This window comes from Crotalus tigris, unplaced genomic scaffold, assembly GCF_016545835.1.
Source record: "Crotalus tigris isolate CLP2741 ecotype Arizona unplaced genomic scaffold, ASM1654583v1 scf7180000024339.11422700, whole genome shotgun sequence".
Classification (NCBI taxonomy): domain Eukaryota; kingdom Metazoa; phylum Chordata; class Lepidosauria; order Squamata; family Viperidae; genus Crotalus; species Crotalus tigris.
In genome coordinates, this window is record NW_024100509.1 from 4,145,853 (window position 1) to 4,168,519 (window position 22,667).

Consider the following 22,667-nt stretch of genomic DNA (forward strand, 5'->3'; position numbering starts at 1 on the left):
CCCATTGCTATTTCTGGAATAAAGCCCCTAGTTACAAGTAGGATGCTTTTATTTCCATTCCCCGTTCCCCCGTTGCATCTGATGAAGGATTTGAAACCTGGAAAGATAGATCTCCAAACCTGGTTTTAGTAATACTAAATCTAGTATAAATGTACATGCACAATCAAGTCATGATGATGAGAGGTCTTACTGGAAACATACCTGGCATTAACTATCAATAATTTTGTATTATTTGTAGTAAGTGAGCCAGGAGTTGGGAAATAAAATAAGTGGATAGCCAAAGTGTCGTGTATGTATAAAATATATTCCTTATCTGTTTGTAATGAGGACAGGATAGTTTCCCAATCACTAAATATAAACAGGCGTGGTCCAGATTTTTCATATACCCATTCACACTTTTTAGGATTTGCCTGACTTTTTTATTTGAACATTTGATTTAGAGTATTAAATTAAGATTCCTTACACGTTTCAGGAACAAGAGCGTGGTTTTATATTTTCTTTAACATGATTCATCTATAGAATAGCAAAGTATGTCAGTCTCTTGGAAAGATGTTCTTTGTGCAAGAGATATTGAGCATGTTGTTTTTCCTTCCCAGCTGTCAATAGCAGAGTGCCTACCGGCTCCAGTTCCTCACATGTCATGGATTCGGCTACACCTGAGTCCTGTTCACAAACGCTCAATATGACTTCTCAGTCTGTGCTTCCTACATACCCTTCTGTTGATATTGATGCCCATGTGAGTAATGTTAATTAGTGATATAGCTATCTCTTTTGAAAACTATTTTGGTTAAATGATGCAATAACAATACAATTTAATAAAATTGAAATGCATTTTTTCCAATCTTAAGACGGAGAGTAATCACGATACTGCGCTGACTCTTGCATGTGCTGGTGGGCATGAAGAACTTGTCTCTGTGTTGATAGCACGAGGTGCCAGTATAGAACATAGAGACAAAAAGGGTAAGCTATTGAAGTGCTGCTATTTATCATTGCTTTTATTTGGAAATTTTCAAGCATCCCATTGGTTTTTCATAACTTTCTGATGATCTCACAGCATTTGTGTTTTTTTCCTAGTTGATGATAAGTATTTGGGCAGCAAATGTTTTTTTCTATATGTGATTTCAATCCTTAATTAAATGAGGAGTTAGTGTCTCAAAAACACATTGCTTCTTTTTCTCCCAAATGTTCTATCATGAACTCAGAACTTTTATTTCAGTTTTGTACATAGTGATATCAATTGCTACTCTGTATTGTGAATTACTGATTTTGAAACACTCTGGTTTTACTGTAAGCATAACTTAACTTTGATTCTTGTTTTCCAAATGGCTTCTAATAATAGAATCATTTCTGTTAGGGTTTACACCACTAATTTTAGCTGCAACTGCTGGACATGTTGGTGTTGTAGAAATACTTCTAGATAAAGGTGGAGACATAGAAGCCCAGTCTGAGCGTACTAAGGACACACCACTTTCATTAGCATGCTCTGGTGGCCGTCAAGAAGTAAGTGTTAACATTTAAAAAAAAACTTTACATATGTTTCTGTTTAACTACTATTATCATAGTCTGGAAGAACAGGATCTAGCATCCTGATATGTCTCCTCACTTGGTACAATATTTTACTACATATTATAATTATTGCATTTCATAGATTATGAAAGCATGTATTGATTCTCCAAACCCACCCCAAATTGGGTAGACATCATCATCTTAGAATATATCCACATGTGCTGGGTGCTTCAAGTGTAAACACGGTTTCCTGTATCCACAACATGTCTACAGATGCTTCCCTTAATGCTTTCCAAGTTCTTTGCTCTATTTCACTTTTTAATTTTATTATAACTTATTTTTTTTAAAAAAAAATAGGAGTCTGGCATGCCTCAAACAAAAAACATTCTTTGAATGTAAAAATGCTGGATGCAAGTTGTGTGTTAAACTTATAATTGCTTCCACTTGCATTCTCCCTCCACATGAATAGGATTGAGGGAGGAGATTAGTCTAGGGTTCCCTAAAGTAATTTTTATCAGCCCCAAGGGACTATCCAAGGGATTGATGTTATTATTCATAGTACTATTAGTGTAAATAGTGTTTATTAAATTATTTTCATATAATAAACATTTGGGGATTGATGAACAACCTGAAATTTCATGGAGGAAGTTAATGAGCTGAAGAGGTTGGGGACTCTTCTAAGGAATAGCAAGTGGCATTCTGGTTATTCAGTGCTTTGTAATAAGTTATGATCTCTGTGGAACCATTTTATGATTTAACAATGCCTCCATATTGCAAGACTACAACAGTGAGTTCTTAAAATTTCAGATCTGCCCAGTAATCCAAAAAGAATGGGTAACCCATTTAATTCTGAAATTACATGGAATGTATGAGCATTGTACATTCCATGTAATTTCTCAGATTAATATGAGTCTCACATGTTTTAGGACTGATTTCTTGCACATATTTTTGCAGCTATTTTAAAAAACAGACTGTCCTGCAGTCCATTCTATAATCATGTAAATGTAAAATTTTATTCATAGAATGGGAATTCAGTAAGGCAGTAGTATGAGAAGTGAAGATTTGAGTTTAATCTGTTTTTTTGTTTCTGTCCTGCCTTTAATATTGTTACAAATAACTCAAGGCGGGAAACAAACTCAGCACACTTTCCTCCTCCTATTTCCCTCGCAACAACAACCCTGTGAGGTGGATTGGGCTGAGAGAGAGTAACTGGCCCAAAGTCACCCAGCTGGTTTTCATGTCTAAGGCAGGACACTAATTTACTATTTAATGTTAAATATGCATCATAATTTTTCTATGACCTTTTCCATACTTTTGTTATGCTCTATAGCAGCTTGTTGCCAGATTTAAAATTCGTTATTGATCCTGAACACATTGTTGCTATTGTCAACTTCTGATAGTGTTGATAATGTTGTATATTTCAGGTGGTAGATCTTCTTTTAGCACGAGGAGCAAACAAAGAACACAGAAATGTGTCTGATTATACTCCTCTAAGTCTTGCTGCATCTGGTGGATATGTTAACATTATTAAGATACTACTCAATGCTGGAGCAGAAATTAATTCAAGGTAATAATTTGGTTTAGAAGGATTTTGAGTTCTCTTTGATGAATATAATATAAAGTAGGGTTGAATTCCACAGATTTGTTGCTTTTATCCATTCAAACATACTGAACAAACTTAGTGATCTGTAGATGAGCTTTTAAAAAATATTTATTTTTAAAAATCGCAATTACAATAATAACATAATGCAAACTACACAAAAGAATATGAAAGAAAAAGCTACAAGTTGCAAAAAAAATATAGTAAAGAAAAAGAAAAATATATGAAGAAATGAGTTTTCCCTTCATCGCAGGCATTTTAGTAACTTAAATGCCTTCTCTGAAAATACAACAACTAATCTCTTCTTCCCATATGCCATCTTTTATCCATAAGCAAATCCTTGAATCCTCTGCATTTTAATCCTGGTGTCGGCAAAAGTCCATTAAGAATTACCAGAGATGACAACATACTTATTTTAACCTTCATCAAATAAAACAACTTTATATTCCTTCCTTTTGCTTCCAGTGATCTTTAGTCCCTTCAAATAAAGTCCCAGAACTTGATTTCTTTTCATTTTTTCTTTTGCCTCATCTCACAAAATTCTTTGAAGTTTTAACAAGCCTCTTTTGTAAAGCCAACATAGAAAATTTTTTTCCAGATCATTCTCCTGGTTTATTATTTGTATATCCTTTTTTAATTATTAAGACATCAGCCATTGCTTTTCTATATCCAGTGCAACATCTTTTTCTTGAAGCCTGCCATTTTCAAATCTACTTTCAAATCAATCTCAGTCTTGCCAGATAAAACTTCTTCCATAAATAACTTTTTAATGCAGACAATAGAAGCAGACTCTCGTAAAATTAATTTCTGAGTCCATTGTTCAACAGTAGTCTTTAAAATGTCCAACATTAAAATGTTTTGCTTCATTTTGTATTGACAAGTTGAATGAGAATGTTCTCCTTTAATTGTAATCATTAGTTTCTTCCACTAGTGACTAATTTTTAAAGTGTTACTATTTTTTTAAAAAAAGACTTCAGTTCAAAAAATTGTTCCCACAGGAAGGATTCTTCAAAGTTAATCACAGTTTCTTATTTTAAATTTATCTGAATTTTTAGTCCATTCATAACCTTCTAAATACAAAGTTTTAATCACCCTTTTGCTATTTATTCTCAATTTTTTTCCAAGTCCTTAGACTTATATTTAGAACTTCTTTAAGTATGAATGGAAGGAAATTTATCCAATGCTGTAAAACCTGTTGACCCAAACAGTTAACAACAATTTCAAAAAGTGATTAAAACAGAAACTATGTGAACTCGGTGTGCTTTCCAAGACATGGATTTCAGTTTAAGCAAGATGACTATTGCAGTCTCCTCACATGGAGCAACTGCCTGACTACCTGTGGATGTTTTCTCCTTGTTCAAAGAAGTATTTTTGAAGAACTACTGGCCAGTCACTGGCTCTTTATTCCACTGTTGTTCTTGACTCCACTTTCCATGGAGCCATCTTCAGTCACTATTTCTTCCCCAGAAGTCCTTGGTGATTTGTAGATGTGCTGTGCCAAGATAGTCAGAATTCCATATCCAGCACTTGAATGTTGCCAGTATTCTTAGCATACTTTTTGTTTTTCCTTTCTATTACTTTATATTTTAAAGTCTAGCTGATTTTTATATAGTGCACTTTCCAGCAGTGAAATGAGGATGTTAGACGACAATCAGCTTTTCATAAAATAATTATACTCAAAAATATTTTCCTCTACATTTGTCCAGATTACGTCATTGTTATATTTGTATTTATTGGTTTTCTTTTTTTAGGACTGGGAGTAAATTAGGCATTTCTCCTCTGATGCTGGCAGCTATGAATGGTCATGTTCCTGCAGTAAAACTATTGCTTGATATGGGTTCTGATATCAATGCTCAGATTGAAACCAATCGGAATACTGCACTTACTTTAGCCTGCTTCCAGGGCAGAGCAGAGGTAGTCAGTCTGCTTTTGGACAGAAAAGCCAATGTTGAACATAGGGCAAAGGTAAGTAATCAATAGATTTCTTTCTCAATTGAACTTTGGTGAGCATGATGTTGTAAGAAAAATTAAAATTTGGGATTGTCTAAAGGAAGTTGCTAGTCACTTTACCTGAGAGGTTCATCTGAGCGACCTCAGGGACATGGAGTGATTTAAACAAAAAGAGGACTATGGGTGGGAGGCCCATAGGCAATTTATAAGATAAAACCCACAATATAAAATATTAAAGCAATAAATATTAATATTTAAATTAAAGTAGCTAAGAAAGGAACCAATATATAACAGGGTGAAGGTAGAGTCTTTTCTTAATCCACCTACCATAAGTACTCAGGCCAGTTGGTTGAGCCAGGTTTAAAGCCCTTCCAGAAGGCCCAGGGGCTGGGGCCAAATTTCACCGCACAATATTCCAAAGGCCAGGAACCACAGCAGAAAAGGCTATTCTTCTGAACCCACCAGCTGGAATTCCTTGACCGACAAGGTCTGCAGCAGGCCAGACAATGTACAACATATACATTTTTCATAGACATTCTTCTATCGCCTCTAGACAAGATGGATGGCACACAAATCTAATACATACATACATACATCCTTTGCCCTCCTTATGGAAGGAGATTATGTATGCAGTTTTAGCAGCAAACATTATTTGGAAATGCTAGAGAACATAATCAAACATAGTGCTCAAAGCTCCACATTAGCTGAGAAGCAAAGGGTTTTAATTGACCCACTGATTCAAATTCCTATGAGACTTTCTTCTAGGAAATAACGTCTGGGTTAAGGTCCAGCATTAAATAAAAGACTGATAATTATATAATATTGCTTTTGGTTGGGAAGGTCTATCAAGGTTCTGGCATTTCCAATACTCCGAGCAGTATTGTCTGGGTGTATACTGAACTCTAGGAAGAAAGGGTTCTTCCTTAATTTGCTTTGTAGAGACTTTGTTTGGAAGAGTGAGTTTTCTGTTCTGTGTTGTAGATATTCCCAAACAAAAATAATGTAGGAAACAGGTAGAAAGAAAGTACTTTATATTATGAATGAGACCAAAAAGAAAAGCCTCAAATTATAAACAAAATTGTGCATGCTCAGCAGATCAATTATTTAAAAAGTCTAAACTGTCCATGTACATATAGTTTGATTGCAAAAGAAAGCAATGAATTTTGATGATAAAATCCATTTGTGCAAAATTATGCTGCAGAGTTATCAGACAATCTATACAATGTTTATATATTCATACTTTGGCTCTATCTGTTTCTGTGGTCTCTTCTGAATTCAAAATCACATTTGTAGAATTTTTCAGTCTTGAATTTTAGAAAGGAATTAAATGCCATGAGAATTCCTGAATTCAGCGTTGTATCGTATCATTATATTAACAGGAGTGCTGAATATGGAATCTGGGTGGAATGTGAAGTAGTTAAATTGGGCTTCAAAACAAAACTTCAAATTTTAGTTAATGTGATCCAGATGCCTGAGTAATGAAAAGTCATCAAGGTTTCTTTCCCCATTAAATATTTGTGTGTGATACTCTAGCTAACCCTCTTTTAATGTTGATTGGACTCAAGTGGCTTTGGATTTGGAAGTGAAAAGGGTTAGTAGTAATTTATTCATATAGGTTTGAATTTCAAACAAGTTATTTTAAACAGACCGGACTCACACCTCTAATGGAAGCTGCATCAGGAGGTTACGCAGAAGTTGGAAGAGTTCTTCTTGATAAAGGAGCAGATGTCAATGCTCCTCCTGTGCCTTCTTCAAGAGACACTGCTTTAACTATTGCTGCAGATAAAGGCCATTACAAGTTTTGTGAGCTCCTGATTAATCGGTATAGTATTTTCTATTATATTAGAATTGCGCAATTTGAACTATCTGCAATTCCCCCACCAGTCTGACCTGGCCCTGCTCTTCTACTATTTCACTTCAGCAACAAATTTGCATTTCTTTGTGTGTCCTCCTCTATGCTTTCTATCCTTGCCCTCACATCTTTGTAATTACTGCTGTTGTCTTTCTAATTTTTGTCCTTTGATTTGTTTGTCAGAGCACCCTTGCACCTTGGCCAAAGCAAAACTTATTTCAGCAAGTATGTTCTGTTCCACCATTGGCCAAAAGACCGTTTGTGTAGGGCAAATACAAACAGATTTCTTTTTGTTTAGAAATGAGCCCTTTGTAATAAGACTAAGGAAATTTGCCTCCACTGGACTACATTTTGGTTTGTTTCTGTACTGTAACTATTGCTTCGTCCCATTTAGCCGTTTCCCAGGTTTTTGTTTTAAGTGTAATTTGTTTTGTGGCCGTTTTTTTTCCAAAGGTACAATGCATCCTAGACACTTTATTCCTCCTTCATTTATTCCATCTTTATTGCCCTGCCTTATCTCCTCAGTGTAGAGATTGATCATTTTAAGGAATTTCCCCTTACTCAATTTAATTTAAAACAGAGAGATGGTATAAAAAGGAACAATCAGTTTTTGCACTTCAGACTAATGATCTCAAGTTAGGAAGTTGGGAACTGCTAAGTGGGGAAAATAAGCTGTTACCCATTCATAGTTTCACATTCCTGATTTTCCATTGTGGATATCTAGAGATCTGTAAGGCAGAGAATCGTTTTTACTAAATAAGTTTTATAACTAAGTGGGGATACTGAGAATTGTATTATGGGGGGTGGTTGTTGTAGGAGAAGGAGGCTATTCTCATAAATTAAATTCTCATTAAATCATACTCTTCATTTATTAGTTTCACTTCCATGATGAGATCTAAATAATTTAAGATTGTAATTTACTTTTCATTTACATTCTAATACCCTAGTACTTTTTGAAGTGTGGTTTAGAGACAAATCTGAATTACTATTTGTATTCTGCCATTATTATTTTTACAAATAACTCAAGGTAACAAATATATCCAACACACCATCATCCTCCTATTTTTCCCACAACAACAACCCTGTGAGATGGGTTGGGCTGAGACAGAGAGACTGGCCCAAAGCCAGGATTTGAATTCACCATCTCCCACTTTCTAGCTTGGTGCCTTAACCATTAGACCAAATGCATGGAATAGTCATTTCTAGTTTTCTCTTGTGACATGCATATCTTGATAATTAAAGGTAATGTGAAATTCTTAACTAGGTGCTATTGATTTTTTTGCAAAGTGAAATTTAATTTCAGCTGCTTTCTGAATTATTTGTTTCAATAAAATCTGATTTCCTTTTAGGGGAGCACATATTGATGTTCGCAATAAGAAAGGAAACACACCACTCTGGTTGGCAGCAAATGGTGGTCACCTTGATGTAGTGCAGCTACTTGTGCAGGCAGGAGCTGATGTGGATGCTGCAGATAATCGGAAAATCACACCCCTTATGTCTGCATTTCGCAAGGTAATTTTATTTGGTGGTTTTCAGATTGGAATATCTGGAATTGAGGGAAACTGCAAATATTTGAATTACTGCATCTTAATTACTATTGCATACTTCTTTTTAAGTCATTGCATACATTTTATTTCATATGAAATGGTTGTTTTATTTCATATCTCATTGGTTGTTAAATGTACAGGTATTCCTCAACATATGACCACAGTTGTGCTCAAAATTTCTTTTGCTAAGTCAGATAGTTGTCAAGTGAGTTTTGCCCCATTTTATGATTATTTTTTTTGCCACAGTTAATGAATCACTGCAGTGGGTAATTTAGTAACACTTGTTAAGTGACTCTGACTTCCCCATTGACTTTGCTTGTCCGAAGATCGCAAAAGTGATCATATGACCCCAAGACACTGCATAAGTATCGATCAGTTTATATGAGCCAGTTGCCAAGCATCCAAATTTTGATCACAATACTGCAATAATAATAAGCTCTTAGATCCTTTGTCCATGTTTGTTTGGTAGGGAGGGAGGAGGAGTCGGAGTCTGGTTCATTGACATTGCAATACTAGTGATGCACAAATAGAAGAGAAACAGTAGAAAAAATAGTGAAATATGATGATTTGCAAATTGAAGTTGAGTTATATACACATATACACCTTACTCGGAACTGCCTGCACACTCAGATGTTACCTTACAGCTCTTAGGTCCTTGGTTAGGACTTGAACTGTTAAGTTTTTACCAGACCCAGACTGTGAATCAAATTGAAGATTAATAATAACAACAGTAATAATAAAAATCTCCTGAAAGTTTTAATTAGGATCTTTCCCCAAAAATTGCTTTCCATTTCCCAAAATCAAAGGCTCTCCTATAAATTGAAATACAATGTCTCTTCATATTTGTTTTCCAGTTAAATACGGTAAGTCCATTCCCCAATCTCCATCAGTCTTCTTGAAAGAATCCATTTAATCAGTTATCAGTTCTGACAACTTTGAGTCTTTAAGATCCGTAGCCGGCAACAAATTAAGTTCCAATCCGTCCAATGGTAAACCTAATTTGAAAGTTGTTGCTTACATTTGATTATCATCTTTAAGTTGATTTAAAACTTGTTGCATTACCAAACTTTTTGACTGAAATTTCAAATAGGTCTTAACAGGTTGTTAAGCATTTTGTTTTCAAACCTCCAAAAGTTTTATTTTTAAGATAATTTATTGTTTGCATTTTGTTTTAGTTCAAGACACTTCTGCACTAAACTTTTACAGCCAGTCATAAATAATTCTCAGAGACAGGAGGCACTATAACAAAAGATCTCAAAGAGCATTGAAAAGATCTCCCTATAATAAAAAGATAGAAGGAAAAGTCAAAAATTAAATAACGATCAGAGTTTTAGAAATAAATAAAATACAAAATCCCTGCAGTGGAAGTCTAGTAGACATACAAATCATTACCGATCCCCAGAAAAATACTATTGCTTCCATGCTGACAAAGCAAAACTAAAATAATTTACAGTTATTAAGCAGTAAGAGAAAGCATAGGAAATCTACTTTAAATACCGCAAGGGGTTAGAATAATTCAGCATTCAATTAAATTCGGAATAGAGGTGGAACAGACCTGGAACAGACCTTGGAGGCCTTCTAATCCAACCCCCTGGTCAAGCAGGAGACCCTATACCGTTTCAGACAAGTGGCTGTCCAATCTCTTCTTCTTCATTTATGAAGCACCCACAACTTCTGAAGGCAAGCAGTTCCATTGGTTAATTGTCCTCACTATTAGGAAGTTTCTTCTTAATTCCTTGATTAGTTTCAATCCATTGTTTCTTGTCCTGCCCTTTGGTGCTTTGGAAAATAACTGACCCCCCTCTTCTTTGTGGCAGTCTCTCAAATACTGGAATAGTGCTATCATGTCACCCCTAGTTCCTTTTGTTCTCTAGACTGGCCATAGCCAATTCTTGCAACCGTTCTTCATATGTTTTTATCTCCAGGCATTTAAATCATCTTAGTTGTTCTTTGGGCTTTTCCCAAAGTCTCAACATTTTTTTGTAGTATGGTGATCAAAACTGGATGCAGTATTCCAAGTCTGGTCTTACTAAGACCATATTCAACCATTTATATGTATTATATAAATAATAAATGTATATTTATTACTTAATACATTAAATCACACACCAATTAACATTTAAAAAGTAAAAGTCAAAAAGAAATATCAAAACATGCTGTTAAAACCAAGACATGCTTAAAAATCAGAAAGCCGAGAGGAAATGGTGTAGACCCTACCCTCTGCTACTCCTACCAAGAATTGCAGTCAATTAAGATTCCTCTTCAGGTAGGTCCACAGTCATTTAAAAGTCATCTTGGGTCATTCCTACTAGCTCCTATTTGATCTAGGGAACTATGTGCAGTCAAAGAACCAGCTTTCGCAGCAAGGTCAACTGTCAGCAGGAGAAAAAACACTAGCAGCTCAGCACACCACTTTGGGTGGGAATCCCACATTGACTTTGCTTGTCAGAAGGTTGTAAAAGGTCATCACATGACCCCACAACACAGCAACTGTTATAAATAGGAAAGCATCTGAAATTTGATCATGTGACCGTGGGGATGCTGCAACAATCATAAATATGAAAAACAGTCATAAGTCACTTTTTTCAATGCTGTTGTAACTTCTAACAGTCACTAAACGAACTGTTGTAAGTTGAAGACTACCTGTATTGCAAAGTTTCTCTATGTATTCAGAGACTGACTGATTCTCTTAGTCTTAGTCTTGCCAGTTAAACAGATTATGATAAATCCTGATTCAAATTACTATTATAATAAGGTATGCAGAACATTTCATTTTGAGCTTGAACTTTAATGAAACATTGAAATTCATGTGCAAAATTGGTAGCTCAATTATGAAACAGACTGACTCAAGATTTCCAGTACTTTTCAAGGTCAAAACATTCTCAACAGAAGAGAATATTTGTAGCTTAGGGGTCCTTGGGGTTCTCTGAGCTTGGTTGTTTTCATTAACAAATTCTGTAACATCATCACTGTAGTGCAGTGTTTCCCAAATTTGACAATTTTAAGGCATGAGGACTTCAACTCCCAGAATTCCACAGCCAGCACCGCTGGCTGTGGAATTCTGGGAGTTGAAGTCCACATGCCTTAAAATTGTTCAAGTTTGGGAAACACTGCTGTAGTGCATCAAAACAATCTGTTTCAGTCTCAGATATTTCACAACACTTCTCATTTGAATTGTTTACATATTGTTTTTATTTTGTATTATTTCATTTCTTTGGATATGTATAACTTGAATTGTACTATAGGTAGTCCTCGACTTACTACAACAACTGAACCCAAAATTTCCATTGCTAAGCAAGAAAGTTGTTAAGTGAATTTTGTCCCATTTTACGACCTTTCTTGCTACAGTTGTTAAGTAAATCACTGCAGTTAAGTTAATAACATGATTACTAACTGCAACTGTCATAAATACATGCCAGTTGCCAAGTGTCCAAATTTTGATCATGTAACCAGGGATTCTGCAGTGGTTGTAAGTGTGAAAAACGGTCATAAGTCACTTTTTCCAGTGCCATTGTAACTTCAAAAGGTCACTAAACAAATGGTTTTAAATTGAGGACTACCTGTATTTCTTTTCTTTTATGTGTTTATTGTACATTACCCCAGGAGCTTTATTTAAATAAATAAATAGTGTTAGACAAGCTGTCTTTTGGAAAGTATTATGTGCCAGTGTGCCAGCCAGTTATTGAGAAAATCCTGATGCATCTCTGGGTCTTTCACTGAGAATGTCTGTTATAGCACATTATAGTGTTATGTCCTGATAATCCAATTCTCCAATGTATATAATGTATGCAAATACCATAATTTTGCAGAATTCTCTCCTTTACCTATTCAAGTTTCTACACATGTATAGAACAAAAGACTTCAGTTTTCTATAGTGTTGATATGTTACTCTTCAGGAAAAAAAAATCAGGAATCAAAACATTTTTCCTTTTTTGCTGGCAAATTCTAACAAGTCTTCCCCGATACCAGTCAGGTCTGCTTTAATAATAAAGTACCAGGAAAAGTGGCATTTTATTTTTGCAGATGCGTTCCAGGAACATGTTATTCATTTACAATATTGTTGAGAGTTTGGAATTAATGTTTTGTGCAGAGAATTCTAAAGAGGGAAAATTAACATACAGAAATACAATTACTCTGAACTCATTTTCTTTCATGCCTCTATTGTCTCTGATTTATTTTCATTTATTTTCCCTGTTTTTTAGTATTTATTTAGCTATTCATACGGAAAAACAATTTAAATTAGATTAGTGTAGTTAAAGATTGCCTGGGTTATGAGGTTTTCTAAGCATTTAATTACAATACTCAAAAGAAATATATTAAATTGGCACAATCTAGTATGATATTATAAGTGTTACAGAAGAAGTCCTTCCAATTTCATGTAATTAAACCATTCTTTTTTAGGGTCACGTAAGAGTAGTTCAATTTTTGGTGAAAGAGGTTAACCAGTTTCCTTCGGATATTGAATGCATGAGATACATAGCAACTATAGCAGACAAGGTGAGTGCCAAGGAGCTAGTAATTGTACTCAGATAACTTGAGACTTCACCTGTAAAATATATGTTTTTTGTCATAATATTTCTCAAAATGTATCTTCACTACTATTTTTTAGCTAAGATAAAAAAATCAAATCTCTTTCAAATGAAATAACAGAAGAACAGAGTTGGAAGGAATCTTGGAAGTCTTCTAGTCCAATCCCCTGCTCAAGCAGGAGACTCTATTCCATTTCAGACAAGTGGTTATCCAATCTCTTCTTAAAAACTTCCAACTTCTGAAGGCAAGTTGTTCCATTGATTAATTGTTCTCACTGTCAGGAAATTGCTCCTTATTTCTAAGTTGGTTCTCCTTTATTAGTTTTCATCCATTGCTTCTTGTTCTGTCATCAGGTGCTTTGGAGAATAGGTTGATCCTCCACTCCTTTGTGTCAGCCCTTTAGATATTGGAACGCTGCTGTCATGTCACCCCTTATCCTTCTTTTCATTAAATAAGACATACCCTATTCCTTCAACCATTCTTCATAAGTCTTAGCCTCCAGTCCCCCATTTTTCTGCATTCTTTCTAGCAACCAAAACTGGATGTAATATTCCAAATGTGGTCTTACCAAGGTGGTATTTAGATTATTAAAGTGGTGTTATCACTTCAAATCATCTTCATTCTATAGCTCTTTTATTGCAGCCTAAGACTGCGTTAGTTTTTTGGCAGCTGTAATACACTGCTGGCTCATATGTAAATGATTGTCCACTAGGACTGCCAGATTCTTCTTACAGTTACTACTATTGAGCCAGGTACCACCTATTCTATGCCTATGCATTTGGTTTTTCTTACCAAAGTGTAGATTTTTACTTTTCCCACAGTATGCTTGCCTTCTATGAGGGGCTACCACAAAGAAAAGGGGGTCAACCTATTTGCCAAAGCAGGACAAGAAGCAGTGGATGGAAACTAATCAAAGAGAGATGTAACCTAGAACTAAAGAGAAATTTCATAACAGTGAGAACAATTAACCAGTGGGACAGCTTGCCTTCAGAAATTGTGGATACTCTATCACTGGAAGTTTTCAAGAAGAGATTAGACAGCCACTTGTCCACAATGGTATGAGGTCTCCTGCTTGTGCAGGGATTGGACTAGAAGACCTCCAAGGTTCCCTCTGTTGTTGTGTTCTATCCATGTTGTTTTCTTGACAACAATGCAGAATTTGTTGTTAATTTTCTTTTGAGATGTTAATTTGACCTACAGCTGTAGAAGTTCCTGGTTCTACAGCTATAAAACGTCTCCTGTACTAGTACTGATCAGCCCATACCCTGTTTAATTTTGGTAGCTGGACAACAAGATCCATTTCCTGCACAAAATAGCATGTTAATGTAATTAAATTTAATAGCAACAGAGTAAAATTGCCCATAAAATAAATACCCATTTATAATGTTTATAGATCTTCTGTTTGCATATACCAAGCATTCTTTCACACATAACAAACCAGATGTACACACTTAGATTTTCCTTTCTTCTAGGAGAAACAACACAAAAGAAGGGGGGAGAGATAGAGATTTGTGGTAAGGGGAAGTGTAAAAAAAGTAGAGACACTATATATGTCATGGCAAGGGACTAAGATTCACTATTGAACCTAAGCTAATAATGAGTAATAAAGACCATAGTCAACACAATTATAGATTCTATAATCTAAGAATAGTTCCCAGTTTGAATTGAAATCTATGTTTGATTTACTTTTTAAGGTAGAAAGTTATACCAGACATCAAGGCATATTCCCACAGCTTGTAAATTATTCTTCCATTGAAGGCATCAGAGAGAACCTTTCAGTGCATGTAATTTTGTTGTAGCAGTTACCATACATAGAGCTAATTCAATATACTTTAGGGAGCATTGTGGGTGCTCCCTTGCTGGAAGTTTTCAAGAAAAGATTGAAAAACGTTTGTCTGGGGTGGTATAAGTTATATATATCCACCCACTTTATACCAAATTCTGGGCAGCTCCTAATTAATAGAGAATTGTGGAGTATTGTTAACTGATTTGAATTAATTTAACTATTTCACAGTGAACTTTAGTTTCTTTCCTAGTGTGTGCTGGGCTTTGTTTTTTGTTTTTTTTTTTTTTAATGTGAGGCCAGCATACCAACAAAAGAAAAGTAGAACCCTCATACCAAAAATGTTATGTATTCCTAACATAGATGAAGTTGTAGTGCAAGCTACTGTGAATATATTTTGAGTACTCTGTCTTAAATTTCTGCAAAACATTTTTTAAATGAAAAGGAATTATTGAAAAAGTGTCACCAGTGTGTTGAAACCATTGTGAAGGCTAAGGACCAACAAGCAGCTGAAGCAAACAAGAATGCAAGCATCCTATTGAAAGAGCTAGATTTGGAAAAGGTGAGATATACAATTACATCATCTTTCTTAAATAATATTCTGTTTACAGATAGTCCTTGAGTTATGACTGCTTACTTAACAATGATTTGAATTAACAAAGGCCTTTGAAAAGGGTGCTTTACAGCCTGTAAAACACTTCTGACCGTCATACAACATTACACACACACATGACAAACACACGGGCACAATCTAAGTGCTTGACAACCTTAACAACCAGGTGCCAAGTGCCCCACAGTCTGCCAGCATCTCCAGAAAGTCAGCGGGGAAGCCAGTAGGGAAAATTGCAAGATGCTGCTGCCGCCTGCCAAGAGGACTCCCTCTTGTCTCTGACTGAAAGCTTTTTCTCGAAGGATTTCAACTCCATGCTTGCTTGCACAGAGCTGAAATTCTTCAGCAGGCAGTTCTTTTAGCCAGCCTTCAGTGATTCGAGGGAGCTGAAATGCAAGCAGGATTTTCAGTCACTGAGCAGAGAGGCAGCATAGGCAGCCTCAGGATGGGTGAAGGACACTCTGGAGATCTTGTGCAGGCCGTTTGAGTGTCTCTCTATTCAGGAGCTGAAAATCCTGCTTGGGTTTTGGCAGGGAGGATTTTCATCTCCTCAGTGAAAAGGCAGTGGGTTAACATAAGATGTGTGGGATGCATCAGGGGAGTAGGGGAGGTTCTGTGCAGGCTACGTGCAAGTGTCTTTCCGCTTGTGGGCTGAAAATCTGGCTTGAAATTCAGCAGAGAGGATTTTTAGCATCTAGATGGAGAGGGGCAATGGATGGCCTATTCTGAGCTTACTTACTATGAACTCCGCTTAACAACCCCCAAGATTGTTTAATAACTGCAACCAGTAATATCGATACTGTTTATTGAACAAAGTAGTCACATGGCATTTTGCTTAATGTCTGCTTTGCTCAACGAATTGTGGTCATTTATCTCTATAGTGAAAAGCCATTATACTTTGATGCCATAGATGCAATAGAAAATCTGAGAAAATCTTTTATGCTTTATTCAAGTTATATTTTGCACTAATAACTTCAATGTCCCTTAAAATTGACCCTATCAAAGAAAATTGTTTAGATGATTAACATTTTATTCATACATTTTATTAATTTATATGCCACTTTGATCACAAAATGACTCTAGACATCTTATACAATAGAATTAAAATAAGTAAAAAAGGACAAACTCATATGGCATTTATTGTGAAAGTATAATTAAATATATTCCCAACTTGGACATGGAGAAATGTAAGAACTCCCAACAGCATACATTCATTCTGCAGTAAATTCATTTTAGTTGCATATACATTCACCCAAATCCTGAGAGGATCTGTAGATCATCTTCATTTTTACCTGAATTGAAGACAAATTCCAACTTGCCAGTTGAGAAAATTTTCGTAGAAGTCATTAATCTCACAATAAACAAAAGAAACAGAACAACCTAAACCTTAAAATTCTAGAACTTTTACTGAGATATAATGGCATCATATATGATTGTCAAATTTATGCAGTAAGAAAATACTTGTTTTTGAGTTACTTAATAAACATTACATGTCACATGAATACAGCAGTGTGTGATATTCTGCCTTACCTACCACAGTATCTTTAACATAGTAAAAATTTCTACTTCCACACTGGTAGGCTTCCTTTATTTATACTATGATATAAATTTTTAAAAAGTATACAGTTGCTAATTATACAGGTTTATCTACTCATGTTTATGGAAATACAGAAAACTGAAAGATTTAATAAGATTTGTAATACATCAAAATGTCTCTAAAAATTCAGGATTGAAAGAAATAATAGCTGCCTTATTCTCTGTATTTTAAATTAAACTTGTTAACTTGAATTTTAATATTATCAGTACCTTGATGGACCTTTATGAATGTCCAGCAATAAAAAATTAAGCTGTAATTTCTTACATTGCTAAAAAAGTAAGTGTATAATTGAAAAATTTAACTTAAACTTTTAAGCAAAACTTGACTGTCTCAGAAAAGCTGATTAAATAAGCTTCATTAGAATGTAAATCTGAACCAAATCATAAACATGTACTAATAAGTTCAAGTAAATCCTGGGACACAGTTTGATGGCTTGTACACATACCAACTTGAATTTCTGATTGTACTTGTGTTCATTTTACTTCAAAATACTGACAGCCTTGTTAGCCATTATAGGCTCCAGGTTTATGTATGGAGGCTAACAGAATTTTCTCTTGCACAGCCTGGACAAGCCAGTAACAAAATCAGAATTTTCTATAGTTGCTGCTTTAAAGGAAAAATATTAATTAAAACAGTGTCTCTCAACTCAGCAACTATAAATGTGTGGATTTTGACTCCCAAATTCCAAGGCCAGCATGGGATAATGAAAATCTGTCTTTGTAATGAAAAACTAGATGTATTATTTCCAATGAAAAGTTTCATGTTATGAAATTGCAAGTTTCTATCACTGTTTTATTTTATATAGATTAACATTTAATTATTAAAAGGAAGTTATTTATTTGTTTATATCCCAGCCTTAACTTGAATGAAATTGTTTTATTAATGAAGGGGAAGTCACAGAAAAGGTCTGAGAACACCTGACATAAAATACAGTCAGGAAGACTCAGATACAAATCCCACTTAGCCATGAATGTTTACCAAATGTTTCTAGGTCAATCGCTATCTCTAAACCCAAAAGATTACCCACATTTATTTTTATGGAGAAAAACTGTAAGTGGAAACTTGTGGGGAAAGAGAGGAATATACTTAAACAAATATATAACTTGTAACTAGTACTTGAGAGGCTAACTTTACATGCAGTATGGTTTGTTGAAAAAAGGGAAATAAATGAGAATAATTCCACATTCTTTGCCTATTTGTGTTTGCATTACATTAAAAACCTTAAGAAAACAATATGTATGTATGTATGTATGTATGCTATACATTGTCAATGTTTTTATAGTCAAGAGAAGAGAGTAGAAAGCAGGCTCTTGCCGCAAAAAGAGAGAAGAGAAAAGAGAAGAGAAAGAAGAAAAAAGAAGAACAGAAACGAAAACAGGAGGAAGATGAGGAACACAAACCAAAGGAAACACTAGAGCTTCAAGAAGATGAGGAGGAAGAGGAGAATGATGATGATGGTGAGGGACTCAATTCATACTCTCTTTAAATCATAAATGGCCTTCTGATATTTATGGACTGCATTTTCAAACATCTTTCCATTATTTGGGAACCAAACATTTAGCCCTTGGTTTAAATTATATGTTCTTAAATGTACCTATACTCCCTAAAATGTAAATGGCAAGTTCATTAGAATAGCCAAGCAAGTCTTTTGCTAAACTATCATCAGTTGTACAGTGTATATTTCTCATATTACTTATTTAACAGTTTATCCAGGTCTTTCAGATAGAGATGTTTTGCTGTCTTAAATAATTATTTCCCTATTTGTGTGATACTGCTTTCTCAGGATACTTGTGACCTGATAAAATTTTCATGTGATCATAGTGGCTGGAAACCACCCTAGCATATCTTTCTATAGTATGAATACAGTGAATCCTTGCTCCAGCTCTTCTGAAATTCTAAGGACAAAGGGATGTTAGAGCTGTTTCCTATTTTGGACTAAGTTTAAAAAATAAATCCAGATAATGCTTTTTTTCTCCCTGTTTTGAGCTGTACCTTTTGCCCTCAATTTTCTGATTCAATTATTTATTTCTCATTTCAGGTAATATATAGCATTTTAATTGTTCGTTTTCATATTGTAAACTTTTACCTTGTTTTCAGTTTATTACTCTGTATTGGTCTTCTGATAAATATAAAACTAAGAAGCACATTTTTAAGTAACAAGTTATTTTTAAAAAATAAGTTTTATGCCTTCCATTTCCATTCAAGTTGATATTAAAAAGTGAAGAGCCCCCCAAATCCACTGAATTCTCATGGATGCATCCATGTAGCTTTCTTCACAACAATATAGAAGTGATTTGCCATTGCCATATTTTGAAGTATTTGTTTTTTCAAATTAGCAGCCTAAATTACCACCTAAATGTTTGTGATGGTCTCCATCCGGTTATTAACCAAGTCAGTCTGGTTTAGCTATTACAGGATCAAGTACCAGGTTCTTTAGAATCTGGTTTAAGCTAGAGAAAAATATTCCACTTTGGACATTGTAGTACAAAATAATGCAGTCTGTATTATATTTCTAAAAATCACTGTTCTAACTAGTAAATGTCTAAACCTTTGTAATGTGCTTGTTTTAGTTGATTCAGAAATTCCTTTGGAGCCTCCAAGTGCAACTACTACAACTACTATTGGAATATCTGCAACTTCAGCTACTTTTACAAATGCTTTTGGCAAGAAGAGAGCCAATGTGATAACAACTCCGAGCACAAATAGAAAAAATAAGAAGAATAAAACGAAGGACACTCCTCAAAATGTGCAGATAATTTTGCCAGATCAGCATATAAGTCTAGCACAGCAAAAAGCAGATAAAAACAAGATTAATGGTGAGCCAAGAGGTGGTAGTGCTGGTGGGAATAGTGATTCTGACAACTTAGACAGCACGGATTGCAATAGTGAAAGCAGCAGTGGTAAAAGCCAAGAACTGAACTTCACTATGGACACACATTCTTCAGGTGATAAGCGATATGCCTCTGTACTGCTCCCTTCTCAGGAAGATAAGAGTAACTCCTCAGTTTCCAAAGTTCAAACCAGGTGAGTTATGAAACTTATCTTCCTGTCACTTCATTAATGCTGTAAAATGACTCTTTCTCCTTTAACCTTCAATGCATACCACCACCCCAACAACTAACATTTTGAGTGCTAGAAGGGAAAGAGTTCAAACATTATAGATCCCAAAATGTTGATTATGGAATTTCACTTTGCCAATTCTTTCTGGTTATGAACAACACAGAAATTATTGTTGACTAAGACAAGATTTGCCAAGTATATCTATTTTTTATTTAAAGAAAAGAAAGGGTAATAATAATAATAGTAGTAGTAGTTATAATAATAATTCTTCAGTCAAGTTTTTACTTGACTCTTAGGTTTTTGCTGTCTGCTTCTTTTTCTTATATTTTGTATTATTCCATTTCAAATCAGTCTTTTCATTTGAGGAACCAATTAAGAAAAAAATGTGTTATGACTCTTCTAATATAAGAGAGCGGTACACTTTTGTTGGATTTGCCTAGTAAGCATCACATAATTTTTACTGCATTGTGTTAATACTGAAATTCCCAAACATTCTTCATTCATAGCACTATTAATATCTCACCACACTTTGTAGTTTTGTGTAATGTGCAATAAATGTTAAGTAGAGGTAGTCCTCGACTTACAATAGTTCATTAAGTGACTGTTCAAGTTACAACTGCACTGAAAAAAAGTGACTTACGACCATTTTCCATAATTACGATCTTTGCAGCATCCCCATGGCCATGTGATCAAAATTCAGACGCTTGGCAAACCACTGATTAATGATAGTTAGTGTGTTCCAAGGTCACGTGATTACCTTTTCCAACCTTCTGATAAGCAAAGTCCCTGGGGAAACCAGATTCACTTAACAATCATGTTACTAACTTAACTGCAGTGATTCACTTAACATCTGTAGCAAAGATCATAAAATGGAGCAAAACTCACTTAACAACTGTCTCACTTGACAACAAAAATTTGGGGCTCAATTGTGATCATAAGTTGAGGGCTACCTGTACTGCTGGATTTCTCTTGAAAGTTTAAATATCCTGTGGCACCACCATGAATTCAGTATACTTTTCTAGGATGCTTCAGTACAGTTTGGGAAACACAGTGCTTTTTTAAAAAAATATTAAAGGTTATAATTGCAATAGTAAAAACTAATGCAAACTGAAAGAGAAAAGGGTAAAAAGAAAAAGTAAAAAGTGCAAAGGAAGAGAAAAATGGAAGGAAGGACTTCCAACATTCATCACACCTGTGTCCCATCATTTCAGTCCTGGTGTCAGTAAAAGTCCACTAAAAGTCTCCAGAAATAATGTAATATATTTAGTCCATTCAAGTAATGTCATAGAACTTGTTTTTTACCCCTTCTCACAAGATTCATCCAAGCTTTAATAAACTTCTTTTGTAAATTCAGTATAAAAGAATTAACTCAGGTCATTCTCTTGGTTTTTTATTTGTAATTTCTTTTTGATGTTTAAAGCATCAACCATTTACTTTTGTATATCCAGTGAAACATCTTTTTCAGTTACATTCTTGTAGCTTGTCAGTTTAGATCCACTTTCAGTGTCAACTATTCTGTTTTGGTTTTTTGGTTTTTTTTTCAGATAAAATTTGTTCCTATTCTAACATTTCTCCCAAAACATCTTTTGGATACATTCTGTCCATAAAAGCAAACTTTGCTATTATCATTAACTTCTTATTCTTTTTTTTTCAAAAGTATCCTTCAGTATTTCCAACGTTACAATATTTTGCATCATTCTGTAGTTGTTAATCAAATTTATCTTTTTTCTCTTAATTAAAATCTTCAGTTCTCTCTAGTACCCAATTTTTAAAAATGTTTATCTTTTTGATGTCTTAGAAAAAATTCAAAACAAGTTGACTCTCCTACGGGAAGATTCTTTATAATTAATTCCTAAATCTTATCTATATTTATCTGGAACCTTAATCCATTTGTAACTTTCTGAAATCAACTTTTTGCTAATATTTATTTCAATTCTTAAAAGTTTTAAGCTTGTAGTTTTTTCTTTCATTCTTTCATCACCCAGTTGTCAATCCAAAGATTTCTAACAAGTCAATAAAATCAATTTCCTAATGTGATTTAAAAAGGAAGTATGCAAACCTAAGTGTCCTTTTAAAGAGGCTGGCTGTGGTTTGAGCAAGATGGCTGTTCCCTCGTCTCCCAGTGCTCAGACCTGCCAAAGACTGTTGTCTTGTGCTGGTCTCATAAAAACACTTCTCTGCAGTGCTTGTTGGTGATCTCCCATCCTTTCTTTGTCTGGAGAGATTCTTCACCATGCATCTGCTCCACTTTTTATGGAGTCATCCATCATTCTTCCTCCAGAACTCCAGGAACTGCATTGTTAATCATTTTTAAAGTACTAAAAAAATGTGCAGATAACCTTTTGGTTGGTTGGGTGGTCGGTTTTACCTGATATAAAAATACATTTACGGTTAAATATTTCTTGCATTCCTGTCTGAAATATATTTGTAATCAAAGCCCAAAATATTACATAAATGTAATTTGATCACAGACCTCACCACTGTAATATTTGTTAGAAAAATTCTTGATTACTTAAGATTCTGATTTTTTTTTTTTTTTGTATTTTCCTGTGACATTCAACAATTGTGTTATATTTTCTACAGTTTTAGAGCTATGGAATATTTATACCCCTTTTAAAAAGCTTGTTGTATG

At 34.6% G+C, this 22,667-nt stretch overlaps 1 protein-coding gene across 6 annotated transcripts in view; it reads left to right on the forward strand.

Moving 5' to 3' along the window:
- LOC120300239 (ankyrin repeat and KH domain-containing protein 1-like) overlaps positions 1-22,667 on the forward strand; it is a 128,235-nt gene that overhangs the window by 78,849 nt on the left and 26,719 nt on the right. For all 6 annotated transcript variants that reach the window (XM_039325998.1, XM_039326001.1, XM_039326002.1 and 3 more), the window contains 11 exons: positions 597-736; positions 849-960; positions 1,355-1,500; positions 2,931-3,073; positions 4,858-5,071; positions 6,703-6,878; positions 8,258-8,420; positions 12,857-12,952; positions 15,214-15,330; positions 18,258-18,432; positions 19,546-19,999. In XM_039325998.1, the coding sequence (XP_039181932.1) occupies positions 597-736; positions 849-960; positions 1,355-1,500; positions 2,931-3,073; positions 4,858-5,071; positions 6,703-6,878; positions 8,258-8,420; positions 12,857-12,952; positions 15,214-15,330; positions 18,258-18,432; positions 19,546-19,999 (1,936 nt within the window). The remainder of the gene's footprint in view (positions 1-596; positions 737-848; positions 961-1,354; positions 1,501-2,930; positions 3,074-4,857; positions 5,072-6,702; positions 6,879-8,257; positions 8,421-12,856; positions 12,953-15,213; positions 15,331-18,257; positions 18,433-19,545; positions 20,000-22,667) is intronic.